The sequence below is a fragment of the Amblyraja radiata genome, chromosome 5 (genome assembly GCF_010909765.2).
Source record: "Amblyraja radiata isolate CabotCenter1 chromosome 5, sAmbRad1.1.pri, whole genome shotgun sequence".
NCBI lineage: Eukaryota > Metazoa > Chordata > Chondrichthyes > Rajiformes > Rajidae > Amblyraja > Amblyraja radiata.
Window position 1 is genome coordinate 80,551,897 of NC_045960.1, and position 21,919 is coordinate 80,573,815.

Genomic DNA, 21,919 nt, shown 5'->3' on the forward strand with positions numbered 1-21,919 from the left:
GTACGTTTTGGGGGTGCGTAACTTGCTGAGATGTAGAAACTTTTTACTATATTCCTATTAGAGGAAGAACTAAGGATTATTAAATGGATCGGAAAAAGAATCTTCAAAAAGAGTTGTCCTTATCTCTGAATAGAATGTGATGAAGAGTCTCGACCGGGTCTATCAAATGGATTTAAAAAAATAAAAATAATAATGGCTTGTGCAAGGTGGCATGGGGTGGTGGAAATAAGAATATGAAATGGTAAAAAAATAAATCAGTGATTCAGCCAAGGATGCAGTAATAGGTTTAATGGGTGGAATTATTTTTTATTCTCCAAATAATGAAAGACGTGTTTTGTCTTGGAACAATTTGAACAATCCTATCAGTTGTGCTAGGGTAGTGAAAAAGTTGGTGATCGGGAAGCAATCATGATAAAATTGTTCATCTTTATTTCTTATGGAAGTAATGATAATGATGTCACAAGAAGAGATTAGGAAGCAGTTTATCGTCAACTAAAATGTAGAAAATATCCATTGTGTAGAAAGACTAGAAATGAAAGCAAACTGAAGAGCTTTAATCAAGAAAAATATTGAAATAAATCTAAAGTAAATCTCTTAGTGAAGCAGAAACATAGATGTGATTTAAGTTAGTGGTGAGCCATATGTTTAACTATTTGAACTGGTGTTTTATGGTGGGGTTTTCTGGATTAGTTGGTGTAAATATGCACAATTCATTGATAAACTTAATCTTATCACAGCAAATTGCAGATGAAAGCCAGGTGCGAATTGAACTGCAGATGGCACTAGACAGCAAAGACAGTGATATTGAACAGCTACGTTCCCAACTGCAATTAATTCATGTTAGTCTAGATACTACTAGTATTGGCAGTGGTCCTGGCGATGCAGAAGTAGATGATGGATTTCCTGGTACGTATGTCTTACTCCCTGAAATAAATAAAAAACATGTCCTTGTAATTAATTTTGAAAATGTGGTAATATTCCAGCAGAATTATTGAATATTGATTTAGCATGATAGCCAATGTTACAATGTACCTAACAAATCCCGTAGGACTTAATATAAATAATTGCTTCAACGTTGTGTTATGGTGGAAATTGATCAAACTTGTAAATTAAGTATTTCCCCTTTTATTTCTATTGTGGTTGCAGATAGGCTTTTACTGTCACATCATACTGTGATCTGGCCCTTTATATTCCGAGAGCTTGCTCGTCTTTTAAATTTGTGTTTGGTGAAATTCTCTTTCAGTTAAAATCCTTGTTTCTACACCACCTGTCCAAGTGCCATGAATATTTTCTTGACAAGATAACTTGGCTGTTTTATACTCAACTAAATGGCACTTTTCCTCCCTGTTTTCAAACTTCATCTTTATTCTGCTTTCTCTCAGTCCTCTTGAAGTCATTGTTATTTATTGTTCTTTAATCTCTTCAGAATATAAAGAATGGAACAGGCATAGATTGTTTTGCCATCCATACTCTGATCTTCAGTATTTCCTGTCTGATCCGCCTAATGCTTGATTTCTTTGTTGTTCAATAATCGTAGTCTTGAATAGACCTGCTAGCTCATCCATAGCTCTGTGCGGCGAATTCCATACTTTTATAATTCTGAAGAAATGCCCCCATATACATCTTAAGCTGTTGATACACACTTACCTGAGCTCCCCTCCTGTTTTTGTCTGTCAAACCACCACATAATCTTTAATAATATCAACTAATCTTATACATAGAAACATAGAAAATAGGTGCAGGAGTAGGCCATTCGGCCCTTCGAGCCTGCACCGCCATTCAATATGATCATGGCTGATCATCCAACTCAGTATCCTGTACCTGCCTTTTCTCCATACCCCCTGATCCCTTTAACCACAAGGGCCACATCTAACTCCCTCGTAAATATAGCCAATGAACTGGCCTCAACTACCTTCTGTGGCAGAGAGTTCCAAAGATTCACCACTCTCTGTGTGAAAAATGTTTTTCTCATCTCGGTCCTAAAGGATTTCCCCTCTATCCTTAAGCTGTGACCCCCTGTCCTGGACTTATGTGAAGATATTTTGTGATAATACTTTGTGATATGGAATGGAATCAATTATTCCACTCCTTAAAACTGATGACAGTAGCTCAGTCTTCATTGCATTCTTCATTGCAGTCTTCATTCACAGACAGTTGCTCTATCCTTTCAAATTGCTATCTCCTCTCCAACCCTCTCCAACAACACATTCTGCACTTTTAATGCTGGAATGAGAATCATAATGCAGTTTGTATCGTACTGGATGAGTGCTCAATGGGACTGAGGTGGTCTGCCTCTTCCTGACTGCTAACTAATTTTTAGCAACATTCTCGACATCCTGTTTATTTAACGCCACCCTTTCTGAAATTTGGTTTACTTCATTAATCGTGTTTATCGTAAAATAATTAATGTTAGTTTTAAATTAAATTAATAAACTGAAATTATTACTTTATTGATTTCATATAGCAAGTCCTGATCTATTCCTGCAGGCATGAAAATGCAGAATAAATTGCGCTCTCAATGAAGTGTTAGACAGCAAAATGTCTTTACGCTGACCGAATGATAGTAGAAATCCATTGTTTAGAACAATATACAGGTACAAATTTTTCATCTATGAAAAAAAACTTATGGCACTCTTACATCAGTAAGTGTGGAACTGAGATTTTTTTCAGAGATGCAAAATAATTATTTTAGTTTGAAAAATGGTAGTTTCATCCAACCATAAAGTACATTCTGCAAACTGAAATGTTGTATGCAATAACTTATTTTTGTTCTTCCTCTACTACCTGACTATTTCTGTTCACTTTAGTTGATGTTTTATTCTTTTCTGCACTAACTAAAATAGTGAAAAATAATCATCTTCACTTTTCTACTTGTCTTGTCACCTTGGTTTTCTCAGTTCGTATCACTCAATCTCACACCACGGAGTCCATGTCTTTTAGCTACAAGCGTTCTTCCACTTCCGTCACCATTGATACTAAGCCCTCTTATTCTCACCTCCATGGTTTTGATTCTGAGTCTGACTCAGACGACGGCACAGAGCCCATTGTACACGCACAGTCTGACTCTGAACCTGAGCTTGAATCTGAACCTGATTCCGCAGGTGATGTACTGCATGTGACAAACACCTTTTGTTTTTATTTTAATTAAAACGCAGATATTAGAGTTTGTCTAACGTTCTTTGTAACAATGATTGAAACTGAATGTTGTGTGAGGAAAATGCATGAATGAAAATGCAGAAGAAAATTTAGTTAATGTGCTGCAAAAACTAATTTAAATATCTATTGTGCTTACTGGTATTGATCTACCTGTAGGAATTACATTTCTATCTGTATCTTCATCCAAAGGAGATGGTGAAAGGGCTGAAATATAACCTTATTAACTTTTATTTAAATTATTGGCTTAGCTGATCAACCTAACCTTGAATGTTAATTATATGGCTTTATGTTTTGGCTTAAAATGCAAATTCCAGGTTGGTAAAGCTATTTTCTGTTCGAAATGGGTTAAAATGAGAGGTGCAGTTACTTACACAATTTCCAATTCTAATTTGGATGTCAAATTTTTATCCATTAGCAGGTTTTAGTTATGTGGTTTTCCTCCAAACTTTAGTTTTAGTTTTTTTTTTAAATTTATTTTTATTAGAAGTACAGTAAATTACAGTAATACACATCACATATATCTTATTACATTTGTTGTACCACTTCGTTTTTCGAGCTTTAAAAAAGGTAGAAATAAAAGAAGTAAGGAAAGTGAGCAAGAGTCGTGAAGGTGCAGGAAAGTGTTGGGAAAAGAAAGCCCCTTAGAGAAGAAGTTAGAGAAGGAAGTAAAGAAAGGAAATAGACCCTAGAAAGAAAAGAAAAAAAAGGAGAAACAATCGCTCTATTATAACACAAAACTCCGCAAAAAAGGATATACCAACCGTGGGTTTTTTTTTTTGTGTGTTTTTATTACCCCCGTTACCAGATCCTGGTACCATTTATTTTTTTAATTACTATTGCACCTTATGCTTGTAATAGTTCCATAAATGCAGACCACGACTTTTGGAAGTGGTCTGCTTTGCCTGCTAGGAGGAGTCTCATCTCTTCCAGGTGTAATGTTTCGAACATGTTTGAAATCCACATTTTTATTGTTGATATTGGAGTGTTTTTCCAGAATTTGAGTATAAGCTTTTTTCCCATTATTAGCCCGTAATTAAGTAAGTTCTTTTGAAACACGTTTAGTTCGGGGTTACCGTCTGATATTCCAAAAATGATCCATTCTGCTTTTGGTACAAGTTTTATTTCAATTAATTTTGTGAAGATTTCAAATATTTCGTTCCAGAATTTTTGGATTTTTATACAAAAAACAAAAGAGTGCGCTATGGTAGCTTCTTGTGACTGACATTTATCACAAGTGGGTGAGACATTGGGGAAAAGTTTATTTATTTTCGTTTTTGAATAATATAGTCTATGTAATGTTTTGAATTGAATTAGAGTATGTCGTACGTTGATCGAGCATTTATGCACATATAGTAAGTGTCTATCCCAGCTCTCTTTTGAAATTTTTATAGCTAGTTCTTGTTCCCAGTCTCTTCTAATACCATCGGTTGTAGGTATCAAACTTTAGTTTGAGACTGACATTCACTCTGGCAGATATTTTCCACGGCTTTCTTCCAAATTCAAAGTGAAATCTGACATTTTCAGAATATACAAATCTATTGTTGAAAATGCTCCAGGCAACTAGGTTGAATACTTTCAATGCTGATTGTGTGCAACTTGCATATTTACCCTGAGTGGGGGTTTCCTTGAAAGTCTTAACTTTCTCCCACATCCCAAGGACATGCAGTAAATAACTTCAACATGAGATACAGGAAGGAGAATCTGCGAGAGAGGGCATGTTTGTAGAGAGGTAAATGTGTGACGAGGGGAGTGTTGCTTGTGTTCTGAGACCTGGCATTTACTCACTGAGTTGACTGGCCTCCTGTCTCCAAAGAAATATGAGTAAGAGTTACTGATGGCACCCATTTTGATCCCCAGAATTTCTGGTCAACTGTTAATGTTTTAATTGCTTTTCTCTTTTTTTAGAATCTAGACTCGAAGGCTGGCTTTCCTTGCCTATGAGAAATAACACAAAAAAGTTTTTGTGGAGGAAACAGGTGAGCAAAGAAGTTCCCTATTAATAATTACCCAGCACGCTGGCCCTTAGCTTGATTTAAAATATTATTTGAATGTTAATTGGGTGTTACGTACAAAGAGATCTCTTAAATTGTGGCAGTGTACATGTAACAGAATAGATGGTACCAGCTATCTTTTGTGGTTTGCAACACGGGAGGATACTATGCCTGCTTATAGCTTTGATAAATAATCTTGGTACCTGATTGCTAAATATTATTTGGAAGTTTTGACTCTTGAACAGGAACAGGAATAGTAAAACTTATTTTTAATCTCTATGGAAATATTTTTACAGTAAGTTTACTTTGTAAAGAATAACCAGCCAATTTGGTTAATCGCATTTGTTGTGAAAGACAAAGTATACAAATACGGTTGCCAAAAGTCCTCGCTAAATTACTACAGACAATTGCCACTGCCCTGCGTTCATCAATCCTCTTGGTGACCTCTCCAAAAACCTCTTATCAGATTTGTGAGATGCTGACCATCCCTAATCCCTCCCTATCCACATGCTCGTAGATGTTATTCGTAAGAATCCCCTCCAACAACTTACCCACCACTGGCATCAGGTTCACTTGCCTTTAGTTCCCTGGCTTGTCCTTCCTGACCTTCTTGAATAAGGGTACAACATTAACCACCCTCCAGTCTTCCAGACTCTACCTGTGGCTGAGGATTATGCAGTTACCTCTGCAAAGGCCTCCACAACTGAAGATGCATTTGATCAGACTCTGGGAATTTATCCACCTGAATTGGCTTTAAAATGACAATATCCTCTTTGGCAATTTATTATTATTTTTGACCAGCCGCCCTCCTTATAGAAACATAGAAAATAGGTGCAGGAGTAGGCCATTCGGCCCTTCGAGCCTGCACCGCCATTCAATATGATCATGGCTGATCATCCAACTCAGTATCCTGTACCTGCCTTCTCTCCATACCCCCTGATCCCTTTAGCCACAAGGGCCACATCTAATTCCCTCTTAAATATAGCCAATGAACTGGCCTCAACTACCTTCTGTGGCAGAGAGTTCCAGAGATTTACCACTCTCTGTGTGAAAAATGTTTTTCTCATCTCGGTCCCTTTATCCCTTAAACTGTGACCCCTTGTCCTGGACTTCCCGAACATCGGGAACAATCTTCCTGCATCTAGCCTGTCCAACCCCTTAAGAATTTTGTACGTTTCTATAAGATCCCCCCTCAATCTTCTAAATTCTAGCGAGTACAAGCCAAGTCTATCCGGTCTTTCTTCATATGAAAGTCCTGACATCCCAGGAATCAGTCTGGTGAACTTTCTCTGTACTCCCTTTATGGCAAGAATGGCTTTCCTCAGATTTGGAGACCAAAACTGTACACAGTTTTAACTTTCTGGTGCCTTTCCCCCGCAGTGGAAATGTTTTGATTCTGCTGTGGGGGGATGTTTGTGTTGAACCCTGTAATATGTTGTGTCCATTTTTATTCATTTTTTTTAAAAACCTTTTTCTATGGTTTGCAATGGAACTTATTATTATTTAAATTATGTAAAGCGCTTTGGGGTCAATGCAAATTGGCTTAAAATGCGCTATATAAATAAAGTTTACTTACTTACTTACTTACAATACTCCAGGTGTGGTCTCACCAATACCCTGTACAACTGCAGTAGAACCTCCCTGCTCCTATACTCAAATCCTTTTGCTATGAATGCTAACATACCATTCGCTTTCTTCACTGGTTATAAATGTTGCCATCTGTTTCTGTCTGTTTAAGAATCATATCCATTGACAGTCTTTGCTACGAAAAAGATATTTTATAAATACAAGTTGTTGTGCTTCAATAAAAATATGGCTTAGATAATTTATAGGTTTAAATTTTTAATATTACAAAATTTCAGTGTTCCATTCAGGATTTATCTACATGACTATTATTTTATTTTACAGTATGTAATTGTGAGCAGTAAGAAGATCCTATTTTATGACAGCGAGCAGGACAAAGAGTTTTCTAATCCTTCTATGGTGTTGGATATTGAGTAAGTAGCTAATTTTATTCATTCAAAGTTTTAATATGAAGGGAGTAAATGATACATTAAAGAAGGCTTCGACACATGAGGTGAATCCACATTATGCTTGGTAGTCGGTGATCACAAAGGGAGTATTGTTTGACGTTCTGGTCACCCATTAAGGGAAGGATATGGTGGGTTTGGAGATGGTGCAAAAAGGATTTACTGGAATACAAGGAGAGGTTAGATAAACTTGGATTGTTTTCTCTGGAGCTTTGGATGGTAAAGGGAGTTTATAAAATGATACGTGGCATAAATAGGGAAGACGGTGGAAATTTCGATTACTTGAGAGCATGGTTTTAAGGTGAGGAGGTAAATTTAAAGGAGATTTGCGGGAAGATTTTTGACGCAGAATGATAACTGCAATATGCTGCCAGGGGAGGCGGTGGAAGCAAATGCAATAGTGGCATTAAAGAGGCTTTTGGATAGGCGCATGAATGTGCATAGATGGCTGGACATGGATCCTGTGTGGGCAGACAGGAGTCGTTTAATTTGGCATCATGTTCAACATAGACAACATGGGCCAAAGGGCCTGTTCCTGTGCTGTTCTGTTCAATGTTCTATGATTACCTGGATAGAGTTTGTGCAAACAGCTACACGAACACCAACTATATAACACAGCAACTGGGACCTCAACGCCTGTCATCTCGCTGCCCCTTCTCCCGTCACGCAGCGACCCTCTAAGCTCCGGTTTCAACACACTAGGAGCATGGAGAACTAGCTGGGAACAGACTTCACAACCTCCTCAAATCACTGTTGCACCGAACACCACCGCCCCACGTAATTAAAGTAATTAAAAAGGGATAACTGAAATATCACATTTATGCAAGTATTCAGACCCTTTCCATTGATTATCCTTGAGATGTTTCTACAACTTGATTGGAGTCCACCAGTTGTAAATTAAATTGATTTTACATGATTTGGAAAGGCACACACCTGTCTATATAATGGCCCCACAGTTGACAGTGCATGTCAGAGTAAAAACCAAGCCATGAAGATAAAGGAATTGGCCGTAGACCTCCGAGACAGGATTGTGTCGAGACACAGATCTGGGGAAGGGTATCAAACAATTTCTGAGCATTGCAGGTCCCGAAGAGCACAATGGAAGAACTTTGGAACCACCAGGACTCTTCATAGAGCTGGCCGCCCGGCCAAACTGAGTAATCGGCTGAGAAGGGCCTTGGTCAGGGAGGTGACCAAGAACCCGATGGTCACTGACAGAGCTCCAGCGTTCCTTTATGGAGATGGGAGAACCTTCCAGAAGGACAACAACATCTGCAGCACTCCACCAATCAGGTCTTTAATGGTAGAATGGCCAGAAGGAAGCCACTCCTCAGTAAAAGGCACACAACAGCCTGCTTGGAGTTTGCCAAAAGACACCTAAAAGACTCAGACCTTGAGAAACAACATTCTCTGGCCTGATGAAACTAAGATTGAACTCTTTGGCTTGAATGCCAAGCGTCACGTCTGGAGGAAACCAGGCACCGCTCATCATCTGGCCAATACCATACCTATGGTGAAGCATGGTGGTGGCAGCATCATGCTGGGGATGTTTTTCAGCAGCAGGAACTGGGAAACTAGTCAGGATTGAGGGAAAGATGAACGGAGCAAAGTTCAGAGAGATCCTCGATGAAAATCTGCTCCAGAGCGTTCTGGACCTCAGACTGGGGCGGAGGTTCATCTTCCAACAGGACAACGACCCTAAGCACACAGCCAAGACAATGCAGGAGTGGCTTCGTGACAAGTCTGTGAATGTCCTTGAGTGGCCCAGCCAGAGTCCAGACTTGAACCCGATCGAACATCTCTGGAGGGACCTGAAAAAAGTTGTGCATCGACGCTCCCCGTCCAAACTGACATAGCTTGAGAGGATCTGCAGAGAAGAATGGAAGAAATGACCCAAATACAGGTGTGCCAAGCTTGTAGCGTCATGCCCAAGAAGACTTGAGGCTGTAATCACTGCCAAAGTTGCCTCAACAAACTACTGAGTAAAGGGTCTGAATACTTATGTAAATGTGATATTTCAGTTATTTCTTTTTAATTACTGTGCAAACATTTCTAAGCACCTGTTTTCACTTTTTTATTTAAAAAAAAAAGAATTTAATCCATTTTAGAATAAGGCTGTAACGTAAACAAAATGTGGAAAAAGTGAAGGTCTGAATGCTTTCTGAATGCGCTGTATAAGCTTTCTATTGGGCTTTTCAGCCATTTCATACCTAAAATGGCTCTTGCTGCCAATTTAGTATTGAAAATTGTAGTGTTTTCTTGAATTTATGGTGGTTTACTTTGTATGCCATTTACTGAAGTACAGAGGGAATGGATACAATCTTCTTTGCTATAAAATGTTGTTGTTTAGTGGTCGCTTAAAATCTGTCATTACTTTTCCTTATCCTAATTGCGAAAATGATAAATTCAGAGTACACTTGGGTTATTTAGTCAGTTCAGTCATTGCAGACATTGATCATTCTGCATCAAAAACCGTCCCTCAAATCTTGTTTAAATTTACTCCTCTCCTTAAAACCATGCTCAAGTATTGGACATTTCCACCCTGTCTTCCCTATTTATGCTGCATATCATTTTATAAACTCCCTTCACCATCCAAAACTACGGAGAAAAGAATCCAAAGGTGGACAAAAATGCTGGAGAAACTCAGCGGGTGAGGCAGCATCTATGGAGCGAAGGAATTGGTGACGTTTCGGGTCGAGTCCCTCCAAATCAATTCGGGATAGGACAAAGGCTGAAGGAGATTTTTTAAAAGGGGCATTTGTCCGACACAGATTTAAGTGACTTTCACTTTCTTTTGTCTTTAAATAGGTAGGTTTTTAAATTGTAAGGAGCTGGTTCCAGAGAAACCTGAAATGTTGTGTATTATTTTTAATTTTGCTGTTTTCTCCACAGCAAACTTTTCCATGTTCGGCAGGTTACACAGGGTGATGTATATAGAGCAGATGCCAAAGAGATTCCCAGAATATTTCAAGTAAGTGCATCTCCGTCTCTATTATATCTCCATTTAAAGTACAATGAAAGGATATTAATCTTGAAAATGATCATGATTACAATACTTTTAAATGTAATAACTGACTAGCACTAAAATATCTGTTGCATAATCCTTAGATCCTTTATGCTAATGAGGGGGAAAGTAGGAAGGAACAAGAGTTTCCTGTGGAGCCTCCTGCCTTGGGAGAAAAGTCAAGCTACATTCCTCACAAAGGACATGAATTTATACCGACCCTCTATCATTTCCCAACTAACTGTGAGGCTTGTCCAAAGCCATTGTGGCAAATGTTTAAACCCCCACCAGCTCTGGAGTGTCGCCGATGCCATATTAAATGCCACAAAGATCACATGGATAAAAAAGAGGATCTTATAGCGCCCTGTAAAGGTAAGATTCAAAATATATCTTCATTTTGTATTGTATCAATTGCAGCATAAAGATATACTACAAGTTCGCTTACAATTTGAAATTCAAAGGTCTCCCTGCAAAGATGTTTTGGAAACAGGAATTACCTGGAATTTCATCGTCGTTTTAAAAATACGGAGAAAGTGAAAGGATAACTTGAAACTATTTTTGCTTTTGGTCACGGGATTGTGGCCTTTGATTTCTTCTTCCGTATGCTTTAGTCTTTGAACGGTTTAACGGTTTACTGTGGCAAATTCAACAATTATATTTGTCTTTAGTCGAAAATCATTAAGCTATATTTATCTTTTGCAGTAAATTATGATGTTTCATCTGCAAAAGACCTGCTGTTATTAGCTAATTCAACAGAGGATCAACAGAAATGGGTGAGTCGACTGGTGAAAAAGATTCCAAAGAAACCTCCTGCACATGATCCCAACTTCCATAGATCCTCACCTCGGTCCTCAATGCGTGTTCCACCTAACCAGTCCATGAGAAGGCCAAGCCGACAGCTTCCTGCAGCCAAACCCAGGTAAGTTAAGGATGTGTTAATTTTGCGATTTTTGACATAGTTGCATAAAGTTAATTCATCCCTGACATTTATGCTCAGAAGACAATCCGTGTTCCCCAAATGTGTCTCACTCTGCAGATTCTCTTTACAATTTAAATTTTAGTTTTAGTTTTAGATAAATGCTGTAGATACCCAAGCTTCAGAGTTCACATCTCAACATGGCAACTTGCGTAGCTGAATTCAATAACTTCATTAGTATCCTAGATACAATTCCACCAGGGTCCTCTATATTTTCATTGAGAAGCATTTACTCTTACACCCTATCCTCTTGCTATAGAGGAGAATGCACCATCTGCCTTCCTGATCACCTACTGCACCTGCACACTACCTTTAAAAAAAATTTGTATTAAGATCACCAGGCTCCTTTGAACAGCCTGACACGTTTAATCTCACATCATTTAACAATAAAATTATTATTCTATTTTATTGCACCAAAGTGGATTTCCACATTTACCATGTTTGTACCGATTCACTTTGCATCCCTGAAGCCCACGTATATTTTCTCTCAAATGACACTGCTGCTTCATTGAATATATTACATTTGATTCTCTCATCCATATTACTGATATAAATCGTGAACAGCACAAATTATAAGGGAATAAACAAGTTACTGGTGGAGCACACTAGATCAAGCAGCATCAACAGAGACGGCTGATATTTTGGTTGGAGATCCTACAGCAGTACTGAGTGCAGAGGGAAAGTGGCCAACATGAAGGGATGAGAAGGAGAGGTGAAAAAGGTGGCTGGTAGATGACAGATGGAACCAGGTGAGGTGGGAGAGGATGTGCTGAAGGATGCAGGTAGGGGAGGGAGAGGCAGAAGCTAGTAGTTGATAGGTGGAAACAGTTGAGAAACTAAATAGGCAGATGAAGCTAGGGAGAGGAGGGGGAAGGTTGAGATAGACGTTGGAAGGTTGGAAGTGGAACCAGAGAGGGAGGGATAACTGGCGGATGGAACCAGGTGGGGGCGAGGATGTACAAGTTAGGCCAAGGGATAGGAAACCCAGGTGGGTTGGTGTGTGAATGATGGACATGTGGAGGAATGTGATTAATCTAAATAACAGTTGTGGGAGGAGGGTGCAAGCGAGTGAATGGAAAAGGCGAAAAAAGAAGTGAGAACATAGCTGCACCTAGTAAGGGTGGGAAAGGAACATGGGAGGTTTATGTGACGAGAAAGTTCAAACTCTTAATATTTCTGATCATAAGGCACTCTGCAAATCACGGCCTCCTTTAAACTGTGGTTCCATTGTCTGCATTTCCCAGTAATGTGTTTACAAGAACTGTACGTGGCTCCACACTTCTTGATTTCTCAATTGAAGAGGACCATTTGTATTTCCTTGGTTGGAAAATAGTTCAATACTTGCGATGGCTCTTAAAGAGTGGGGAAGATAACTGTTTTTAAAATGTACTGTTTTGCATTTTTATTTTATATAATAACTACTGTTGCATTAATCTCTATTTGTTGCCCAAATACCTGGGTTTTCTTTATTTCTTTCTCAATTTAAACACCAAGCAGTCTTTTTATTCTTATACTCTATTAATTACTCATTAAGAACTGACAGTCTGAGCATTATTTTGCTGGGGATTAAGTATAAATCAAAAAATTGGTATCAAAATGCACCACAGTCCCATTTGACAATGCTCTCGTTTGTTGTGTAACAATAAGGAATAATAGCTTTAACTGAGTTAATCCAGCTCGGTGTGAAATCATCCATACTGCTTCTAATAAGGATCGATTGAGATCAGCAAAATTCTTACCGCCCAACGATTGAAACTACAGGTGCACAACCTTTTATCCGAAAGCCTTGGGACCAGACACTTTTCGTAATTCGGAATTTGTCGGCCTTCGGAATGGAACATTTTTAGCATAGATTTTAATGGCTGGCTCAGTGGTAGAGTGCTCGGCTCATATCCGCAAGGTCGCAAGTTTGCGCCTTGATCCCGGCAGTTCCTCGGTCGCGAGTTTGAGTCTTCAATGTAGTTTTTTCTTGCAGAATAAATGTCTGTATGAAATGCAGTGTGTTGAATGAATTCCTGAATTTGTAAATGTGACCGCAGCATTGAATCACCTCTCGCACTCATGTCACCCTAGCGGGGCTACATGCCCTTAGGCAGCCTAAGGCGACATTTTCACACTCTTATATCCGTGTGCAGTAGAGGCGACGTGCGTTTGGCGCCTAACGTGAGCTTTGGCGTGCCATGTTTAGCGCCAAACGTGAGCTTTGGTGAGCTTTGGTGTGCAGACGACATCCTAGAAAAAATGTCCGGTTTCTTCCAGGTAGGCGATATACCCTCCCGGGCAATATACCCTCCACTTCTCTTTTATGAAGGGGATTTAGTTCCCCTTTCTTCCAGGACCGACCGGAGGTTCCGCTGTCACCTCTGCGGGCCACCCTCGGTGAACGCTCACTCAACTTTGTCTTGGGATTCCTACTCTCCCGCGCAATGTACCCTCACCTTCTCTTTTATGAATGTGGATTTAGTTCCCCTTTCTTCGAGGACCGACCGGAGGTTCCGCTGTCACCTCTGCGGGCCGCCCCCGGTGAACGTCCTGTCTCCCTGTCCCTGGGATAGTAGGGGGCGATCAAACAGCACAATACCCCCCTCCCCCTCCAACTCCAGAGGAATCCGCTCCCCGATGGGCCGCTACGGCGACAAGTGGCAGTTCGCCCACAGCCCGAGCTGCGCGACCCCAAGAACAAGACTTCCCTTGGACACCATCAGCTTCTGCCCATACGGGGAGCGTGTTCCTCTGGAGCTGGAGCGGGGCTGGGCTGGAGTTGCTGATCTGGGATCTCCGTGCTTGCAGTGGGCCTGGGGGTCGGTGTCCCGATGAGGGGGCACAGCTCGGGCTGTGGGCGAACTGCCACTTGTCGCCGTAGCGGCCCATCGGGGAGCGGCTTCTGGTGGTCCTGACGTCTCCGGCCAGTTTGCAGTTTTCCTCTGGAGTTGGAACGGGGCTGGGCTGCTGCTGGCTGTGGGTCTCTGGGATCTCCGTGCTTGCAGTGGGCCTGGGGGTCGGTGTCCCGTTGGTCCTGACGTCTCCGGTGACTGGCACTGACCTGCTGGCATTGCCGACGTGAAGACAGTGCAAAGCCCCCGCGCCGGTGCAATGGGCGGGGAGCTGGAGAGGGGAGGGAAGGGGTCACACACATGGCCGGGAAGCAGAGGGGTGTAGGTGGGGTGAAACTGAAGGGAGCGACAATCTGCTGCTGCCTGCCCGCTGAGTTAAAAAGTTCCCACGCAAGATTCACGATACACTGTGTATCGTGAGTCTACCGTGGGAACTTTTTAACTCAGCGGGCAGGCAGCAGCATATTGTCAATTATTAACCCTCCCGCGCAATATACCCTCACCTTCTCTTTTATGAATGGGGATTTAGTTCCCCTTTCTTCGAGGACCGACCGGAGGTTCAGCTGTCACCTCTGCGGGCCGCCCTCGGTGAACGTTTTCAAGGACCTTTCTTCAAGGACCGAAAAAATGTCCGCTATTCGGAGGTTTTAGTTATTTGGATCTTCGGATAAAAGGTTGTGCACCTGTAGTACCTTATTATGCTCCTTGATCATGTGATAATTTCTCCATAACCTTAATATTAATAAGTTTAATATTCACTTTCGCTTATTTTGTTACATTTGTAACATGCAAATATTTGCCTCGATTTCCATCTTTGTTGCTATTCTTATAGCTCTGACTCTGGCCCTGTTCTTCGAATCATCCTACATTGACATATTTTAATAGCATCAGTAAGTTTTAGAGACTCACTTTCATTTTGCTTAGCATGTAATTAATATTAATTTACCAATTTTCTCTTAACCATTTGTCCTGCATGTTTGCATGAATTTCTTTATCTGCAAGTAAACTGAAATTAGACTATACAATTGTAACTAAAGAAACAACATCAGCCTTGTTTTCATACAGTTAATAAAATTATGCATTTTAATCAACTTTTCTATGTGATTGAATAATTGTAGTGGTGGAAGTAACTGACCACGTGCTATCCTCTGCATTTGATCTATTGCTTTTTATTTCTGCCACTGTACGGCCGAGACTCGGTTACAAGGCTGAGCAGCCTTCCAGTATCCTGCCAAATACAGTTTTCTGTTTGAAAGTCTAGACAGTGGAGTGTGCAACAGGAAGGAAAAGTAATATTTTCTGCAAAGTGTGGACACTGAATTGATGTGCATTTCCCTGAACTGTTGCAGATTGCTTGACATGGCCTTGAAAGACTGGGACTGGCCATTTGATGATGATGATGATGATGATGATGTTTTTGATTTTTGAAGAAGTTATTTTAACCTGAATGGGGTAAACTATCTGAAAAGCATTGGGTTTGAGGTCTTGCAGTGTATTTTCAGTGAAGCATGGTTTGGCGTGTGCTCTATCAGTATTAATTGAAAGAAAGTGAGCTTTGTTCTTTCTCCGTCAATGCAGTCTGAATTTGTTGCTTTTTTTATTTACAAGTAGGCTGGTGAGTTCAATACTTTAAGCCAATAGATTTTGTAAATTATAGAACAGAAAACATGAAACAGTCCTGCGCACGAATAGGCCCATAGGCCCACATTGTCTTTGCTGAATTCAATGCCAAGACCAACTCTTATTTGTCTGCACGTAATTCATATCCCTATTCCCTCAATATCAATGTGTTTTTCCAAAAGTCTCATCGTATCTGCCTCAACAACCATCCCCGGCAGCGCGTTCCAGGCACTCACCGCCCTTTGTGTAAAAAAAATTGACCCTTACATCTCTTTTAAATTTTACTCTCTTACCTTTAAAGCTCAATATCCCTGCCTATAGAGGCAAGCAAGCTTTAGCTGATCAACTCCCTTTGGACAACAACAATGATGTTCTTATTCATCATTGTCATTGACTTCAATCAAACGAGGTTCAGGAACATGCTCCCAACACTGTCAGCATGTTTCCTTTCCCCATGCAGGATGTTTACTCGACCATTGAGCAAGCCTGTTGCTTCATTCCGCACCCTTATTTCAGCCGGTTTGATCATCTGTCAGTGCTGTTCCTGCTGGCCTACAGGCAAAGATTGAAGTGTGAGGCATCAACAAAGTTTAATACAGCACAGTTCGAGGAGGTTGAGGGTTGACTCGGTGGACTGGAACATGTTCAAAGCCTCCATGCAGTCTGAATGAGTAGACACTGTTGGAGTAAATCAGAGGGTTAGGCAACATCTCTGGAGAATCTGCTGCTGAGTTATTCTAACAATTTGTCTTTGTTGTAAACCAGCATCTGAAGCTCCTTCGTGTCTGAATGAGTATATCTCATTTGTCACCAATTTCATCAGGAAACACGTTGATGACTGCCGTGTGACAATGACAATTAGGATCTATGCGAACCAAAGCCTTAGATGCACAGGTTCCTCAAACCTTGATGAACAGCTTGATATCAGACTCCTGAACAAATCACCCGTTTCACGCCCCTTTCCCAGAGGTGCTGCAATGTACTCGTAGCTCCACCTCATTTGCTGATTCAATTTTTGCACTTTAGTATTTCTTTTTGCACTACATGCAAAGATTACACATCTTTGCACCAATCTGTTGTTTTGCATTTGTTATCGTATTTATTGTTATATATCTGTCATTACCATATACTGTTAGGCTTGGCGATCGCTTCGCCCAACACCTCCGCTCGGTTCGCACTAACCAACCTGATCTCCCGGTGGCCCAGCACTTCAACTCCCCCTCCCATTCCGAATCAGACCTTTCTATCCTGGCCCTCCTCCATGGCCAGAGTGAGTCCCACCGCAAATTGGAGGAGCAGCACCTCATATTTCGCTTGGGCAGTTTACACCCCAGCGGTATGAACATTGATTTCTCCAATTTCAGGTAGTCCTTGCTTTCTCCCTCCTTCCCCTCCCCTTCCCAGTTCTCCCACAGCGTACTGTCTCCGCCTCTTCCTTTCTTCTTCCCGCCCCTCCATATCAGTCTGAAGAAGGGTCTCGACCCGAAACGTCACCTATTCCTTCGTTCCATAGATGCTGCCTCACCAGCTGGGTTTCTCCAGCATTTTTGTCCACCTTCAATTTTTCCAGCATCTGCAGTTCTTTCTTAGCCATATACTGTTCACTCTGTTTCAAGTGAACAAGGAATCTCTTTGCACCCATGGGTATATATGACAATAATCTGAGCCTATGCCCTCGGGCAGCCATCCTCACTAGCTACAACTCCACCAGAATGCGTCATCAGCAATCTTTCTTATCAGCCGCAGACGTTGTTCTCCAAGTTATTTATATTTGTGATAAGCAACCCTGTACCAATGCCTTCTGTGCCCAACTGGTTACAGTCTTCTAGTTGGGGGGAAAAAAACCTCCACCACTTCCTCCTCGTTCCTATCGCCAAGCCAATTTTGGTTTGGTAATGATAGCCATTTTGCCAAAACACTCTAGACTTTATATTCCCTGACTTTCTGGACCAGCCTACCATGCAGGACCTTGGCAAAAACCTCTAAAGTTCAAATACAGCATGTCAAACATCTGTTTTCTTAAGCACCTCAAAAAAAGTTCACAATCAGTTTGGCAAAAACCTCCAATTCATAAACCCTGTTTTTCTAAGCGGTCATAAATCCTATCCAAGTAAAAGTAATTTGCCTGGATATGCAGCTAATATTGCTCTCAATTATGGCCGCACAGTCCATTATCACATACGTGTGTGTTTTATTATAAGCATGCGAATGACAAGCTTTTTTTGTCTTCCCTGCACACGCTCAGTATTTTCTTGATTTGCAGAGTTTAAGGCAATAAAGGTGATTTTTTTTCATTGAGCTTTTCAGAAGCATCATGCTGCTAATTTGGGGGACTGTGCTTTATCCTTTGATAAAGCTTCAAAATCAATGCTGAAGTTAGCTGACAGTACAATCTCATTATATTGCTCCTTATTATATCACAATTTAGGCTATATTATGGTTTTTGTGTTCCCTAAGATGAAAATTGGGTAAATTTAGTTTCACTGATGCAGGTATTAAAATGTGTCTGCTGGCAATCGTATTATGTTACATAGATACATAGACAATAGCTGCACGAGTAGGCCATTAGGCCTTTCGAGCCTGCACTGCCATTCAATGTGGTAGAGTAGCAAAGGGTAGGAGTAAATGGGTCCTTTTCACAATGGCGGGCAGTGACTAGTGGGGTACCGCAAGGCTCAGTGCTGGGACCCCAGCTATTTACAATATATATTAATGATCTGGATGAGGGAATTGAAGGCAATATCTCCAAGTTTGCGGATGACACTAAGCTGAGGGGCAATGTTAGCTGTGAGGAGGATGCTAGGAGACTGCAAGGTGACTTGGATAGGCTGGGTGAGTGGGCAAATGTTTGGCAGATGCAGTATAATGTGGATAAATGTGAGGTTATCCATTTTGGTGGCAAAAACAGGAAAGCAGATTATTATCTAAATGGTGGCCGATTAGGAAAAGGGGAGATGCAGCGAGACCTGGGTGTCATGGTACACCAGTCTTTGAAAGTAGGCATGCAGGTGCAGCAGGCAGTGAAGAAAGCGAATGGTATGTTAGCTTTCATAGCAAAAGGATTTGAGTATAGGAGCAGGGAGGTTCTACTGCAGTTGTACAGGGTCTTGGTGAGACCACACCTGGAGTATTGCGTACAGTTTTGGTCTCCAAATCTGAGGAAGAACATTATTGCCATAGAGGGAGTGCAGAGAAGGTTCACCAGACTGATTCCTGGGATGTCAGCACTGTCTTATGAAGAAAGACTGGATAGGCTTGGTTTATACTCTCTAGAATTTAGGAGTTTGAGAGGGGATCTTATAGAAACTTACAAAATTCTTAAGGGGTTGGACAGGCTAGATGCAGGAAGATTGTTCCTGATGTTGGGGAAGTCCAGGACAAGGGGTCACAGCTTAAGGATAAGGGGGAAATCCTTTAAAACCGAGATGAGAAAAACTTTTTTCACACAGAGAGTGGTGAATCTCTGGAACTCTCTGCCACAGAGGGTAGTTGAGGCCAGTTCATTGGCTATATTTAAGAGAGAGTTAGATGTGGCCCTTGTGGCTAAGGGGATCAGAGGGTATGGAGAGAAGGCAGGTACGGGATACTGAGTTGGATGATCAGCCATGATCATATTGAATGGCGGTGCAGGCTCGAAGGGCCGAATGGCCTACTCCTGCACCTAATTTCTATGTTTCTGTGTTTCTATGTGATCATGGCTGATCATTCACAATCAGTACCCTTTTCCTGCCTTCTCCTCATATCCCTTTATTCCACTAGCCCTTAGAGATCTATCTAACTCTCTTTTGAATGCATCCAGTGAATTGGCCCCCACTGCCGTCTGAGACAGAGAATTCCACAAATTTGCAACTCTCTGGGTGAAATTTTTTTTTCTCCTCTCAGTTCTAAATGGCCTACCCCTTATTCTTAAACAGTGGCCCCTGGTTCTGGATTCCCCCAACATCAGGAACATGTTTTCTGCATTTAGCGTGTCCAATCCCTTAATAATTTTATATGTTACTATAAGATAGCCTTTCATCCTTCTAAATTCTAGTGAATACAAGCCCAGTCGCTCCATTCTTTCATCATATGTCAGTCCCGCCATCCCGGGAATTAGCCTCGTGAACCTACGCTGCACTCCCTTCAATAGCAAGAATGTCCTTCCTCAAATTAGTTAACGTTGCATCATTTGCTTTTTAACAAGACGTTAGTGAGGAACATTTTGATGGAGTTGCAGTATCTTACCAGCATGATGCATCTTCCAAAAGTAGATCGACTGTTTTTGTCCTCTTGACAAAAGTTAACGTAAAAATACATTAACTCAAATAGCTGTTAACAGAAGCAATTGCTTTTGGTATTCTAATTTAGGTATGTTTTAATTCTATTTATCTTTTCTCTTTTTCAGCTAACCTGTCTTCTCGGGAAATGCAGTCATACGGTTCAAGATAATGGGTTTCATTGTTAAACAAAAAAGAGACTGTAATATACTTTCTGACATTCAAACAAGGGTGCACAAAATGCTGCAATTTATTTTTAAGAGTGAGCTAAAATGATTATGTATCAAAAGTATCACAGTGGTTTACAGCACTTTGCAGCAAAGTAGAATTTTAACCTGGGTACAGTATTGGTCTGCTGCAGACCCAGACAGCAATAGAAGTTGAGTAAAAGACACCTCCAGGCTGCTTTTTATGTCTGAACTGTGCAGAGCTTTCTTGGATGTGATATTACTTGGCAACCAAGTGAAATACACACTAGATTGGTTGGAACATAGGTTGGGGTAAATAGACCACTGTCCAAGAGTTTGGGTGTTGTAAAGAATGGTGAATTTGAGAGGTGGTGACCAGTTCAACCAACATACGAAACCAAATAAACCAAATGGTCATGTGGAAGTAATTGTGTTCGACCAGCCCAAGAGAGCTTTGGAAGTTTCCAAGTCAGTCATACCTTTACAGTTTTATGCAGAATAGTAATTAGTCAGAGGAAACCTTCAGTTGTCTTGGCACACAATACATCATATGGTATGTATAAAGAAGAAGCTTTTGTTATCACAGTTGCATCTATGCACTTGTATAAAGCCATAGAGTTTAACAGACTTGCTTATGAGCATTTTATAGGAAGCTGCATCTGAAAGGATTGTGGGGAAACTGCAGCCCTTTCGATTGAGGAAATTTTGGAGAATGTTATCAGTCATAAATAAACACTTTATGATGGGCAATCCATGATTTTCATTTCAGAAATAACGCCTTAATTTAACATTTTTCTAAATGTTTGCCCTTGTTAAATTGAAGTTTACTGATGACTGTCATAATGGGAATTAAATGAAAGTTTATTGTTAAGAAAAATAGTGCACTATTTTTACACGTAACCATTTGCATTTGCATTGGCCAATTTTGAATGTTTCTATAAAATTATTGAAGAAAATATTTCAAGTATGGAATCTTTAAAAAAAACAACTAGTTATTGTAAAACTGTTACTACCCATTGCAGACTGAAAATTATAAAAGGAATGATATGTTCTTGGCCCATTTGATAATACTGTAATAGAAAATTTACGGAACGTAATCCTTTAGAGTCACTAAGTGCTATGAAACCTTATTTGCCTTGGTTTGTGTAGCAGTCTAGATGTTTTATTTTCATTATTTCTAAAAAAAAGAGCATCTGTGTTATTTTTACTACATTCTCACAGTACATATAAAGATTTTCACACTCTAAAATGATTTAACTAAAGTCATACTGTAGATGTATTTTAAAGTTTGAATGGAGTTCTCTAACACTGTAGCTGTAGTATAGAATCTAGTACGGTTGCAGTAGTTTGTTATGAGGACTCTGAATAGCTGGGAAGCTGAGGCCTTGCAAATGGGGCACTCGCACAGATATTTTACATGTCATCTTACAAAAATACATAATTTATATTGGCTTGGCCATTGTATTTATAAAGGCTATCAACTTGAAATGCATGTTTTATACAACTACAGTATGCTAAAGATAATGTAAAACATATTTGACAATAAAACCATTATGTAGCCTTCCAATTTTTGTGTTTTTCATGATTATTTGCTTTTGCCCACTCCCATGTACGTATTGTCATGAATGCCTTTAGCATTTTTTTTTCTGTTTTAACAGGATTTCGTCTCACCTGTTATAGTCTTTTTCTATTGCCCTGTCCTTTTGCATGTTTTTAATTCAGATTTGTGATCTTTATTCTTGCCATCTTTAATGTTCATTAGCTTTTGTGTATAGTTTGCACGGCACAGTGGCGCAGCGGTAGAGTTGCTGCCTTACATCCCTTGCAGTACCGGAGACCCGGGTTCAATCCCGACCACGGGTAC

The 21,919-nt window shown here is 40.4% G+C and overlaps 1 protein-coding gene across 5 annotated transcripts in view; it reads left to right on the plus strand.

Moving 5' to 3' along the window:
• rock2 (Rho associated coiled-coil containing protein kinase 2) overlaps positions 1–21,622 on the plus strand; it is a 167,372-nt gene extending 145,750 nt beyond the window's left edge. The window contains exons 26-34 of one of the 5 annotated variants that reach the window (XM_033021588.1): positions 738–906; positions 2,898–3,101; positions 5,062–5,132; positions 7,056–7,144; positions 10,070–10,148; positions 10,286–10,553; positions 10,884–11,100; positions 14,824–14,881; positions 19,996–21,622. In XM_033021588.1, the coding sequence (XP_032877479.1) occupies positions 738–906; positions 2,898–3,101; positions 5,062–5,132; positions 7,056–7,144; positions 10,070–10,148; positions 10,286–10,553; positions 10,884–11,100; positions 14,824–14,863 (1,137 nt within the window). In that variant the 3' untranslated portion in view covers positions 14,864–14,881; positions 19,996–21,622. Of the gene's footprint in view, positions 1–737; positions 907–2,897; positions 3,102–5,061; positions 5,133–7,055; positions 7,145–10,069; positions 10,149–10,285; positions 10,554–10,883; positions 11,101–14,823; positions 14,882–15,340; positions 15,444–19,995 lie in introns of all 5 variants that reach the window. The other 4 variants (XM_033021587.1, XM_033021589.1, XM_033021590.1 and 1 more) reach the window with 4 other exon arrangements.
• Positions 21,623–21,919: the final 297 nt, after the last annotated feature.